Source organism: Dromiciops gliroides, chromosome 6 (genome assembly GCF_019393635.1).
Source record: "Dromiciops gliroides isolate mDroGli1 chromosome 6, mDroGli1.pri, whole genome shotgun sequence".
NCBI lineage: Eukaryota > Metazoa > Chordata > Mammalia > Microbiotheria > Microbiotheriidae > Dromiciops > Dromiciops gliroides.
Window position 1 is genome coordinate 120,109,241 of NC_057866.1, and position 13,329 is coordinate 120,122,569.

Below are 13,329 nucleotides of genomic sequence, written 5' to 3' on the forward strand. Positions count from 1 at the left end.
TTCAAATCTGGTTTCAGACACTTAACACTTACTAGCTGTGTGACCCTGGGCAAGTCACTTAACCCCAACTGCCTCACAAAAAAAAAAAAGCATCGGAAAAAAACCCATTTTATAAACAAATATGAATTATATCATTAGGAAAAAACCATCTTCTTGAAAACACCCTACCTCCAAAAACATATAAATCCTAAATGGCTTTATTTGCCTGGCACAGTTTCATTTCAGCAACTGTTTGACAGTGGTTTATTTGCCAATATGCCAACACAAAAGTTAATTTTCTTATTTTTCATTTGGACTAAAAGATATGTTAATTACATGAAAATAATTTTAAAAAATAAATCTGGCTTTTCAGGGATTCGATTATAAATGAAAAAATAAAAGAAAATTTTCTTTCTTATAGGTTTGCTGCTACACACCCCAGTGTTTTTTTCTTTTAATGCTCATTTCGCAATTTCTCAATCCAAATATTCTACTCAAATAATAGCTAATTTGCTAATTAAGGGTCAAATCCCTTTATAACATGGAAGATCTCCTACTAGTTTTTGCTGAAACATTACAAATCTTTATTGGAAATAATATCTGTAAAACACTTGGCAGGCAGTTGATCCAGATAGACTTTAGAATTATTAAATAAATTTTTATATTATCACTCTGAGAAAAGATAAAAAAAATAATTTATGGGCATCAATAGTTCACCTTTTTATCCCTAGATTTGAATTATCAAAAACATTCTGTGTGTGTCTGTGTCTCTGTCTCTATGTCAATGTATATGTATATGTAAGTGATTTGGAATGGCATGTTAACATTTTTATACCTAAAAAGGTAATATGGGATATAATAGAGGCACATAATTTCTTGACTCAAACATCTGTTTAGAAATTTGTGCCGAGCCAATATTTTCCTCATACTGTTCATTATTATCTAGCTCCTTTCTAAGGAAGATTAAAGTAAACACATTAACTAAAACTAATTTCATTTAAATTTATGGGTAAAGTTGATTATTTTTCATTGTTGAAAATTGTTCTTTTAATTGAAATCACATGGTATCTCTGCCAAATTGAACATAGGCATCAGCTACTTATGTTTTTAAAATGGTTTTAAAAGCTTAGGAAGAACAGAGGTACACTTTGACATCTATTATAAAACAAAATCACATTTTAAAGTAATCTCAAAGATGCTAAAATATTTTATTATATCTTATATTATATTTTCTATTCTACTTGCCAGCACCCTCATCAAAGGAAAAGTTCTGTTGGAAAAATTGTAAAATAAAACTGTTAAAACTACATAAATATATAGAGAGAGATATAGACATATCTCTCTCTATATGGATATCGACTTAATTCATCATAGATTTCAATATACTCATCAAAAAACTCTTTCTGTCAAACATAGTAAAGACAATTTAAGTGGACACATCTCATAAATCAAAGGAAGTTCTATGCTTCCACTGATTTTAGGTGTGAATATCTATCTATCTGCAACATATATTTCAAATGTAAGCTACACTTAAGTATGTAGTTTTTTGTTTATTTTTTTTGTATTGGTAGTCCATAGAACAGTGCCTGGCATGTAATAGACACTTAATAAATGCTTGGCTAATTTATCTATTCATGTGTTCATGATCACTCAGAAAATCACAAATATGATATATATCATTAGATTAGGGTTTTGTTTTTTCATTTCACCTGCAGTTTAAATTTAAACAGTGATTAAATAGGCATAAAGCTATCCATAAGTAAAAAGTTATCAAATAATTCATTGATGTTATCATTTCACTCCTGTGGGCACCAAACATAATTCAGAGGACAAAAAACTACTTACCTCCCAATCCCGGTCTAAGACAGATTATCATAACCATCAAGAAGTCTGTTCGAGAATTCTTGTAAATATGGTAATGTTATTCTTAGCTTCATCTTCTTGAGGGTCAGCCAGTACCACCCTAAAGAGACAATTTACAAGCTGAGAGATACCTGGTTTTATGTAATGTGAACACTCTGTTCTTATGCTATTTGTCTTTTAATGTTTTACAAGTTTTATCACCTAAGTTACTAGTGCCACCTTTTTTGTTATCACTACTATAAATACAAATGTATTTTACAAACAGTGTGGAGAATAGGCTATCCAGTTGAAAAGGGACACCAACAGTGAGTTCTTCAAAAGCTTGAAATCAAATTAGTTTTCACATATCTGTTGCTTAATATTTTACAAACTTCCCCAATTTTCCCAAGTGTCATATTTTAGATTTGACAGAATATTTTAAAATCTATTTTCAAATATAACAATTTGGCAATAATCATCAAATTAAGTAGTAAAAATTTGGCTACACTGACAGAAAGTGATAATAAAATATATATGTGCCATAAATAATCACTCAATGTTTTGAATCTTGAATTGTGAAACAGATTAACTCTACTAAGGAATAAGAATTCTATACCTTATTGTTTGACAGGTTTCCTTTTTTTCCTTGCCATTACTTTATCTCCAAAACTACATATACCACATCCTTTATATATGCCTCCACCCAATGGCCACATAAAATACAATATAGATATGAGGGAACTCCACTGATCATGCTCAGGGAGTCCTCTGATGTCAGTACTGTGGGGTGGGCTCTAAAACAGATTAGCAGTTGAACACATTTCTGCAGACAGTCTTAAAGGTGCAATAGCTTTAAATCAGTCTACCACAACAGTAATAACCCCTTTTCACATATTAAATTAATCCAGACGTTTCCTGAATAGGTAATATAAAATAAGTTGAAATGGCCTTACGTTCTCTTCAGAAAGTGGTAGAGACTTGATTTTTACCATCAGCATTTCTATCAAAAGTATTCTCATATCCGAAGGAACATGATTATGAAGCTTAGCTTTTTAATCAGAAATTCAGATAGATGGTGGAGGAAAAACTTACTTCACAAGCTTTTTTTTTCCCCTTACCCTGATTTGAGATTTAAATACTGACCAAAGAATTGGAGTGCATGATTTTATATAATGTATAAAAGTCTAGTTTTATATTATCATGGGTACAAAGATAAAGCTAAGAACAGTTAGAAAAAAATTAATGAAAATAGCAAAATTTTCATGATTATAATTTGTTCATTATTTAAGCAAGACAACTATATGTGAAAATGTACAAATAAATGACTATCCATATATAAAGTGCATGAACATTGCACATCCACACACTCACACTAGCAATCAAAACTACCATATAGATCAAAACACACCCACAAAATTGAAAGCTAACACACACACACATGGTTACAGGAAGCAAAGAAAAACATTTAACTGTGTACACTTCACAAGCATTCAGAAGATTATGTGTGTAAAATTTTTTCAGGCTCTGGGAGGCAAAAGTTTCTACATTGGTGAAATAACTTATTTAGAAACATATAACTAAGATAAGACTGAAATTTCATGTAAACCTTCTCATACCAAAAATCATATTTAAAATTTGTATTTAAGATTCTTCTTAGGAGCCAATATTTAATGTAACAAAGTAGTGGATATTTTCCAATTCAGAGATCAGTTCCCTTTCAATATATTTAAAGTAAAATGTGTTTTATTGGAAATGGGTTCTTTATCTTGAACTTACCTTAGGATATTTTAATAAAGTTGTCTACTTATTGTATCAAAAAAAAACATTTGTAAATATAAATGGAACATCTTGGTTGGCTTTTAATTAATAAATAGAATAGTCACATCCAAAGTGTATATGAGAATTTTATCATTAAACTGGAATAACAATTTTCTATTATTTTTTTAAAAATAAATATTCTAAACACATTTAAATTAGGATGCCATTCTGATGTTTGGATAAAATTATTTATATGAAAATAAAATTACAGATTGCAGTCACAAATATTATATTTTGGGGAAGTGTAGGTAATTGGAAATTTAAAGCATTTTAAAAATAAGTATTTTCTATTAAGTTGTCATTTTGAAATGGTTTCTAAATTTACAAGATGGAAAAGTTGATTAAATAAATCAAGCTTTTGTTTTATTGTTTAAGAATGTGAAGTTGTCTGCTATCTCCACCTAGAGGTTTAAGATCAAATATCATTTTTGTTTGCTATATTGACCAAAAGATACAAGTCTATTAAAATTTCATTTAAAAATGCGACTTTCTATTTAACAACAATGATAACAATTGCAGAATTGTGGCAGATATAACACATTTACTCCACTACCTTATAACCTAATATTAAGAAGAGAAAACACTTCCCAGGCAATTTTTCATTCAGTGCATTCCCTTGAACTCTACTTATTCTCTCCATTGTATCTTATTGTAAAAGAGAATAACTAGGCAACTTTACATGATATCTAAAACACCTTAGGATATTACCAGGATAATCTTCTTCCATAGATAAGAATACATCAAGCTACATTGTTATAACCCAATTTCTCAATAGTTTTTCTCCCATACTATTGTTGATCTTCAAAACAAATTTTCTTCTTAATTCAAATAATAAAATTAGATGATGAAAACACAAATCTCACCTTGCTGTGCCCACACCAAGAAAACAAGAAGGACCAACTGCATAGTGAAGTCTGACAGTTTTGTTCTTCATAACTGTTCTTTGCAAAGCCCTGAAAAAAGAAAACAGCAAAAACCTACTCAGAACTATATATATATATATTATATACTCTCACTGACCGTTTAGACTAAAAGACTCATTCTGAGGAAGACTCACTTTACAGAGCAATGTAACAAAATTAATGAAGAAATGGCAGGGAGTGATTGGGGGGGGGGGGCGCATTTTTAACACCATGAACAAGTAATCTGACTTTACTCCAGTAGGAACTTATCCTATTCTCATCTTTTGCGAACACCTGTTTTGTGCAAACATGAAATTCCAGGGAACCCAAAGTGACATGTGAGCTGCAGAAGGAAAGGGGGAGGGGGGAAGAAAAAGGAGGGGAGAGAGTATGTTTCATGCCACAACACCCTCCCAACCCAGGCAATCACACCGCAACGACAGCAAGGAAGTGAAGGGGGGACACAAGCCCACCAAAAGCTTGGTTCCATCATGCCTGGTTTCATTAGAGTGTAGCTGCCAACCGTAACCCCCCCTCCCCAACTAATATATCTATTCGCGGTGTTTTTGAGACTAGGTCTCAGAAGGCAGCCGGCTGGACTGCTGCGAAACGACGAACGTGTTTGACAGCTGTTCAGTAACTGATGATTACAATATGAGAAAGGATATCAGCTCAAATACTAAAGAGGCAACAGCAATCCCTGTAGTGCAAAGTTCAAGAATATAACGGAGCCCGATTAATGTCTTGCTGGGTAGTGGTGGTTGTGAATTTTATTGTTGTTTTCTTATAATTATTAGACGGCTATTCCGAAAGGAAATGAAGCTAGAGAGCCCCTCTTTTCCCGTGGAGAAGAGGAAAGTAGGGTGGGGTTGGGGTGAGGTGGAACAAGATCAAACATGCACATGAGGCGAAGGGAAATGGTCTCTGGTTGAACTAACGCTTGTGACCCTACCTGGAGCAGCAAACAGGACCTAGATGTTTCCCTCCCTTTGGCCTGATCCTGAAAGAAGGAGGCTGGAAGATGGAAACTTGGAGCGCTAAGGAGAGAGAGAAAGAGAGAAAGCAGAGGACTGCAGCAATAGCAGTCGTGAAAAGGGAGCTGATTCAGAGTGGGTTGGTAAAAGAAGGAGGAGAGAGGAGCAGCAGTCCACAGTGGCAGCAGCAGAGGCGGGCGACGGCAGCAGCAGCAGCAGAGCAGCGAGGTGGCAGTGGTGGTGGTAGTGGTGGCGGTGGTAAAGGAGGAGGAGGTGGAGAAGGAGAAGGAGGAGGAGGAGATAGCAGGCGGCGGAGGAGGGGGAAGGCGCCGTGCGCACTAGCCGGTGGCGGGCACGAGCCCAGGCTCTGGGGGAGTGGGAGGAGGAGCCTAAGCCCTGAAAGAGGGTTAAATTAGCCTACACCCGAAAAACGTCCTCTCCCCGCCCCCACCTTGTGACACTAGCAGAGAAGAACCCTTACTCTGGACCACCGCCTGCTGGGTGGCTGTAGCCTTGTAGCCTAGTGCGCTCATGAGTGCGCTGGACAGCTCCCTCCTGCTCCCTTTATTGGCCAGGAGAGACCAAAAACCAGTCAGTACTCATGGCCCTGCCTGCTCTGTGCTTATTACAGCAGCTGTAGCTTTGTGGCCCCCCTTGAGAAAGAGGAGGTTTCTGGGGGAGGGGGGGGGAGGAGAATTGAGGTATTGGAAGAAAGGCTAATCTGCTGAGTAGCTAGATGCCCAGGATTGTATCCTCCCACCCCCATTCCCTTCATAGGAGCGCACTACTGATCCCGAAGAGGAGAAAGTGTTAAGGATTTTGGGGGAGAGGAAAAGTCACCTTTTCTGTTGCCATTACCTTACCCAAACAAAACAAAGTTCAAAAATACCTTCCTTGAAGCCAAAGATTGAAGAAGTTTCTTTTTCTCCTGAGTCCTCTTGACGACTATTTAGTCAGCCAATTCTTCTACTAGACTCTGAAAAGGACAGAGGATTCTTTAAAAACCCCCGATCCAGACTCCTGTTCTTTCAGATTGAAATTATCAGTGATCTGTATCCATTTTAATTCCAGGCACCTGGAAAACCACTTTCCTCCTTTGCCCCTATTCTATTCTTATGGGCTCTTTCCCCTTCCTACTACTATAGTGGGGCTACAATGAATCAACAATTTCAAAAAGTTTATATTAACTGACTTACAGAAGACATGCTTGGTTACTGATGCTTTTTAAATTAAACATCCATTAGAAGAATATTGGAGCAGTATTTGATTTTTCACTCTTTCCTTTTTCAAAAGTGCTTTTTGTTTTTTAAAATTCCTTAAAGAAACAGTTTTAATTTTCAACCCTACATCAGGCTCACTATCATATATGGTTGATCATTCTCCTTTCTACTGTAGTGATGAAATACAAACATATTTTGAGAGAGAGAGACACAGAGAGAGTTAGAGAGAGACAGAGAGACAGAGAAATACAAATGCTTTAGTAATAATCTATTACAATGATGCTCTTTTGGAAATCTTCAATCCATTTTTACTCTACTTTTGTTAGGTTGTAGGAGGGAAAGGGGGAGGAAATTATACACTGTAGATATTTTCAAGTTGCTCTTTTAACCTATTAATCTCCACCTTCTAAGATGTTTATATACTACAACAATCTAAACAAACATTTGCTTATTTTACTCAGCTCTGTGAAGAACACCACTAAGTTCTTTTCCATCAATCTGTCCATATTAGTATTCTCCTTACTTGTTTGCCTATTGACTGTCTAATTGAAATTCACAAAGATGATATGCATGTCATTTACCATGTAAAGCAGGGAAACCAAACTCACCCTTTCTGCTTGGCTTGAGTACTTTCTAATCTATTCTGTCAGTAGTTACGGTCCCTTTATTCCTCAGATACAGCTCTTAGTGTCAAGATATCCGCCAGCTTGCCATTTCTATTTTATCAATTTTTTTTATTAGTAGTTAATGTTGCATAGTAGCATTTTCTCCCATCTTTATTTATTCACTATAATCATAATATTTAATGAATACCACTATTTTCTATGCATTTCCTTATGTCATCACATAAAGTATATTCTGAAATTGGAATTTAGAATTCCATATCTTCATTTTGTTTATATTCTCTAGAAACCCTGGCCCTTTTGAAGTAATTTCTCACTAAGTTCCTGTAAATTTTTCTCATTTTTGTTTATCTTTACAAGTCCATGACAACCCACATCAAGGGAGAATATTTTATGAGTCGATGTTTCAGGAGCCATGGGCTTTTCTATATTTTATATTAAATTTTCCTATAGGTTTCAAGATATATTGCTTTAAAAATGGACTAGTCTTACACATTAAAAAACATTTGATAACAAATGGTCTATTATTTTTGTTTTCCCCATCATAGAAGTATACAAATATCATTCTAAGTTGATTAATGATGGATTGGAACACATTTAAGGGGAAAAAGTAAATGAAAGAAGCTTCCAATTTTAAAATGGTATGCACAGGGTCTCTATGAGTATATAATATCAATAAATTTCCTTTTGTTGCTACTGTTCCAGGCAAAATGTTTGTGGCATTGATACAATTTAACCCTTCCCCCCTTCTCCCCCCCCCCATCCACACTTAGACCTCACAGATTCAACCTCATTCTCTTTCTGGAATAGATGCAGGTTAACAGCCTGGTATGATGATGCCTGGCTCAAAGCCAGCTTGTGTGGGCTGCAAGTAACTCTGCTCTTCCTTTCTGCTCCTAGAGAGAGTCCTAGGGCAGCCAATCCTGATGAAGATCTAATTGGTTGCCAACAAATCTAAACCATCCCAGGCTGAGAATATATGAAGAGCCCTATTTGAGTTCCTTTCCTCTTGATTGATTTTATGTGATCATTTCTTTTTAATATGCCTTCCTTTCCTCCTTCAGCATTTTAAAGGAGAGTGCTAAGAGGGAAAAACCTACCTAAAGAAGTGGCAAATTCCCTCATTTATATGAAAATTTCTGGCATGTTCTTTCTTATGATTTTAAATTCCAGCATGATTCTTGATATATTTTAGAACAGGTGTTTTTCTAATAGGAAATTTTACCATTTTTTCTCAAAAAAACAGCATTCACTAAGTTTAACACCACTGCTCTAGAGAACAGATTTACATGCCCCAGAGGATGTGGTCAATTTTTAAGCCTATAAAGAAGGATAACAAGCATTTTGATGATGTTAGGGCACAGTGAAGAAGGAGGTAGGCCAATATCAATTTTTGAATTAATAAACCCAAATAATTATTTCAATTATATAATTGTACAGCTATTAAGATGTTTTATGAAAAAAGGCTCAGAATATTTTACTTTTCCTTTTAAATTATTCCACAAAAGGCAGTTCTATGGTTTCTAAATTGTAAGATCAGAATCACGTATATGACAGAAAACAACATATCACTCACTGTTATATTAATGATTTTTTTAAAATAGTATAATGTAATTTCTTTTACAGGTATAGATGAAAAAAATGCATTTCTATCAGATTTGATCACAAGAAATGAACAACAAAAAGTACTTTAGAACAAATAAGGGGATTTAGTATGTTAAAAAGACTTAAACAGTGTCGTAAATAGTAACCTGGAATTCTTATAATTAAAATGTTTCAACATAATATTTTCTTATAGTTACATGACTAATTTGAAAAAAATTAACAAAACATTTTATTGGAGGTATAGCAGTAACTTACAATCTTAAATGTTTCAGTTCCGCCATTTCTGTGAGGTGGATTTAGATAGATTTGTACTAATAAGTCCTCTTTGCCCCAAGACACTGAAAGAGTGGCACAGCTTAAATGTGGAGAGTCATTAGTCTTACACACTAATAATTCACATACTACTCGATAAAATTATTGTATCTAGGTCACATTCATAAGAGCTAAATATTTCATGTACACTGGTTGAAATAAACTATGCACATTTCCTTCCTCAAACCTCGTGCTGAAGCTTTCTGTTTATAAACCAATTTACACATTTTTCATAGAACATTCAAATCAACACTGTTCAACCAAATATGCAGGGATATCATGTAATATGTGCAACTTCTGGGAAACTTCGAGTTAATTGTTCTTGGATTAAGGATTTACAAAGATCAATTGTTTCTTTGAATTTCTATGTGTAGTCTATTTGTATTTCTCTGTAAAAATTGCAATATTCCTCAATATAACTGACAATTTCTAACACCATATATGAAAGAAAAGTATAAGCCAAAACAAAAAAAGAAGACAACTACTGTGTTATAATGCATCACATAGCTGACTGAAAATCAAGCTATGTTACAATTTGACTACATCTGTCTGTACCCTTGAGTAGCACTAGTAATATTTATAATGGTGCTTCATGTGTATGTAAACTTAACATTTTAAAGAAACTAAGCTTTCTTAGCTTACCTTACAGAAAATCACAGCCAAAATTTCAGGTTCTAATAAATCATACTCTTCTTTAAAATGCCAAGGGTCAAAATACAGGTGTTGCCTATTATGTGGGCTTGATTGGTACTCATATTGGCAATTCTAACAGACATAGAGTTGAGGAGTATTAATACGAAAAGGTGGGAAAAAAATTGCATATTTTTGCAGTATAGGCCTTTCATAAGATGTCCTATACTTAATAGATATCCCTGGAATTGATATCACACAAAATTACCCTTAAGAGCTCAAAGCATGCAGCTAAGAAAAGAAGAACGTGTGCAAGTTTTTATTTTTTCATTTCATAGACAAGTTAAAATCATATAGTTGTTGAAACTGTATATAGATAACAATGAGCAAATTTAAGAGGAACCTATGAAGGAGGACGTTCATGATTTAAATATGTCTTGGAATGAATAAATCTGAATATTTCAAAATATACTGAGACTATGAATAAGTAGTCTTTGCAATAAAATAAATCTTTGTTAAATGATCAATTTCCTAACAAGAATTTTGATTAAGATTGTTTTAAATGCATTTAATTAATGAGGAAAAAATAAAGAAGAATAATTGGGGAATGGTCTCAGTACTTAAACTGATCAGAAGGCCTCATAAAAGTTGCTGATGTTGTGATTTTTTGAAAATGACATTTGGCAATGAAGATTAATTCAAAACAATTATAGAGATATAAGACACTTGGGGTACCATTTTAAGCAATAAATCTCTTATAGGCTCTATCTGTGTGTGGGGGGTGTGTGTAAGGATAGAGACAGGGTGGGAGAGGGATAGATGAGCAGAGGGAGGGGAAGGAAGAGGAATTCAAGGATGGAAGGAAAGAGAAGGGCAAGCAAATGGAAGAAGGGAGCAAAAAAAGAGCAAATGTAGAGATAGACAGGGCAGAGGGAAAGAAAAATAGAAATTGAGACAGAGACAGAAAGTCAGAAAGGAGAAAAGTTACAGAAAGAGAGAGGAAAAGCTAAAGAAACCACAGAGGGTAAGAGAGAGTAAGACAGAGACACAGACAGAGTGAATAAGATTGTGTATTCATAGAAGCCAGGGAAAGACAGGAATCTTCATCTGGAGTTATGGAGGGTGGGAAGTATTTCTTTGCCACCACTGTAAGAAAAAGATTTCTTTATTCAGAGAACAATTAGTCTCTATTCATGGAGAACTGTTATACTTGGAACATTTCCCACAAATGGAGCTCTATTACTCCTGCTGTATCTATTGAATATTAAGAAATACAAGCACAACATGGTCTTATAGGTCCTGTTATCTCTTAACACCATGTAAGTTTTGTGTAACAACTTTGCAAATAAGGATTAAAGTGAGAGAAAATGGGGAAGAAGTGAGGTAGGTCTTAGTTTTCCAAAAGAGCAAAGTTTAGAACCTTGAAGAATAAATATGTTTAGTTTTGACAGAGGTACAGAAAAAGGGCAAGCCAGGTGAGGGAAGAGCAAAGACTTAGAAGCAGGAATGTTCATGTCAAAGTTCTCCCAACCTCTGGGATGAGCAAAAATTGCATTTACAATAAGTGTCATTGAAAAAAACCTTTTCCCAGTCCCCAACAGAGTTGAAAAATGCAACAGTTTATAGTATTTCTCTCCTCTCAGTCAGAAGTAGCCCAGATATGAAGGAGATAATGGGATTGTTTTCCCCTATTAACAAATAAAAGAAATTATGTAATAGTAAATCAAGACTAATTCATTAATATAGATGTTACAATTGTGAAAACTACTATGGTATGATATAAAAAATATTGGCTCTAGGATCAGACAACTTGGAGTCGGATCTGTAATTTGTCCTGTGATTTGGGGCAAGTTCTTTAATCTCTCTACCTACAGTTTCATCATCTATAAAATAAAGAAAACTTGACTGAATGATATCTGTGATTCCTTCCAGTGCTGAAAATTTGACTACAACCAGGATATACTCAATGAACAGTAAAAGTAATGTTTTGTATGCCTTTGTATCCCTAAGGTGCATCGTAGGGGCATAATTAATTTACTGTTAGTTGAGAAAAAATTACATTTTGCCTGCCAAAGAAGAAATATTGAGGATTTCTGGAAAGGAGTAAACATTACACAGAATGAGAGGACATGAATGAGTTTCAATCTGAGTTACTGAAGGGAGAACCTACAGACAGTTATGAGATCATAGATATACTAAAATACTTATCTACTGAAAATAGAAGTGATAAACAGTAGAATCATATAATACACATGATCAGTCAAGTCAAACATCACATAGGAAATGGATAAATGCTCTGCTCCCCACAAGAAATGCCTGCTATCTGTAATGAGTGGAATGATGCCACCTACTGGAGACTTGCTGTGGGAAAGCTCCACCATGAGGAAAATGCCTCAGAGACATTGTGGCTTTTCCTTGGCGTCAGGAAATGACGTTTGCTCATGGGTACTGTCTATCAAGGCTACTAGCCAATCAACTTGAGAAGCCTCCTATTTTCTGGGAGGAGACAGGAAGGAGGAAAGGGGAGCCTGCGCGGAGAGCTCTTGGGCTTTTTGGGCTCCTGACTTGGTGGTGGTTGGTGGCAGCAGAGGACTTCACAGGAAATTTGAGGAAAGAGTAGGAATGCCAGCTGTTGGAATTCTGTTCTCAATCTTTTTCCTTTCTATTTTCCAATAGAACCCTTAAAAAAACCTAAACTTGTTTTTATCAGTGATTTTAGTCAGTTTCCCCCAAAACTGGGGGAACAGATTAGAATCCACAATTAGAATCTTAAATTACACATATCTATTTGAACAGAAATAAAAAAGGAATGCTTTATTATCAGAATGTTTTCCAAAAGTTAAAGAGGTTTGGGGCCATACACATTTTTACTCAGGTTTTTTTTTTTCCTTTGTTCTGTTTCAGATCTTTTCTTCACCCATTTTACAATCTCCATCTTTGCATTTTTCACCCCTTTTTCCTCATTAAAAAAATCCTCCTCAATGTGGGGTAATGGAAAATGACGAGGAATCATGATAAATTAGTTCTCATACAAAGTGCCACTAACTAGCTGTGTGACCTTGGATAAGTCACTGAATCGCTCTGAACTTTTCACATTTTTAGCATCTATAGAACATGTAATTGGATTAGCTGATCTCTAAGTTCCCACGAGTTCTAACTTTTATGATCTAATAATTTCTCCCTTTACTCCTCCTATTGTTCTTTCTCCCCTTCTCTTATGACCTCTTCTTTGTGTTAATTATCTACTGTTTTCTCTATTCTTTTTTAACACCTCCAGGACTTCTTTGCTTATAGCCATCTTTCCACTAACTTAGCCCTACTTCTAGAGCACACACTTTTACCCACATTCCTCCATGTGCCCTTATTTTTCCCTACTCACCCACTTTGTTTTTCATTCACTCTTTTCTTTTTCTTCCCTACTATT

At 34.9% G+C, this 13,329-nt stretch overlaps 1 protein-coding gene across 1 annotated transcript in view; it reads right to left on the reverse strand.

Annotated features, from left to right (window-relative positions):
• The window catches only part of GABRA2 (gamma-aminobutyric acid type A receptor subunit alpha2), a 151,432-nt gene extending 146,795 nt beyond the window's left edge, over nt 1-4,637 (reverse strand). Inside the window, exons 1-2 of the mRNA XM_043970766.1 lie at nt 4,503-4,637; nt 1,825-1,942 (exon numbers count right to left, since the gene is read on the reverse strand). Coding sequence (XP_043826701.1) covers nt 1,825-1,861 — 37 coding nt within the window. The 5' untranslated portion in view covers nt 1,862-1,942; nt 4,503-4,637. The remainder of the gene's footprint in view (nt 1-1,824; nt 1,943-4,502) is intronic.
• Nucleotides 4,638-13,329: the final 8,692 nt, after the last annotated feature.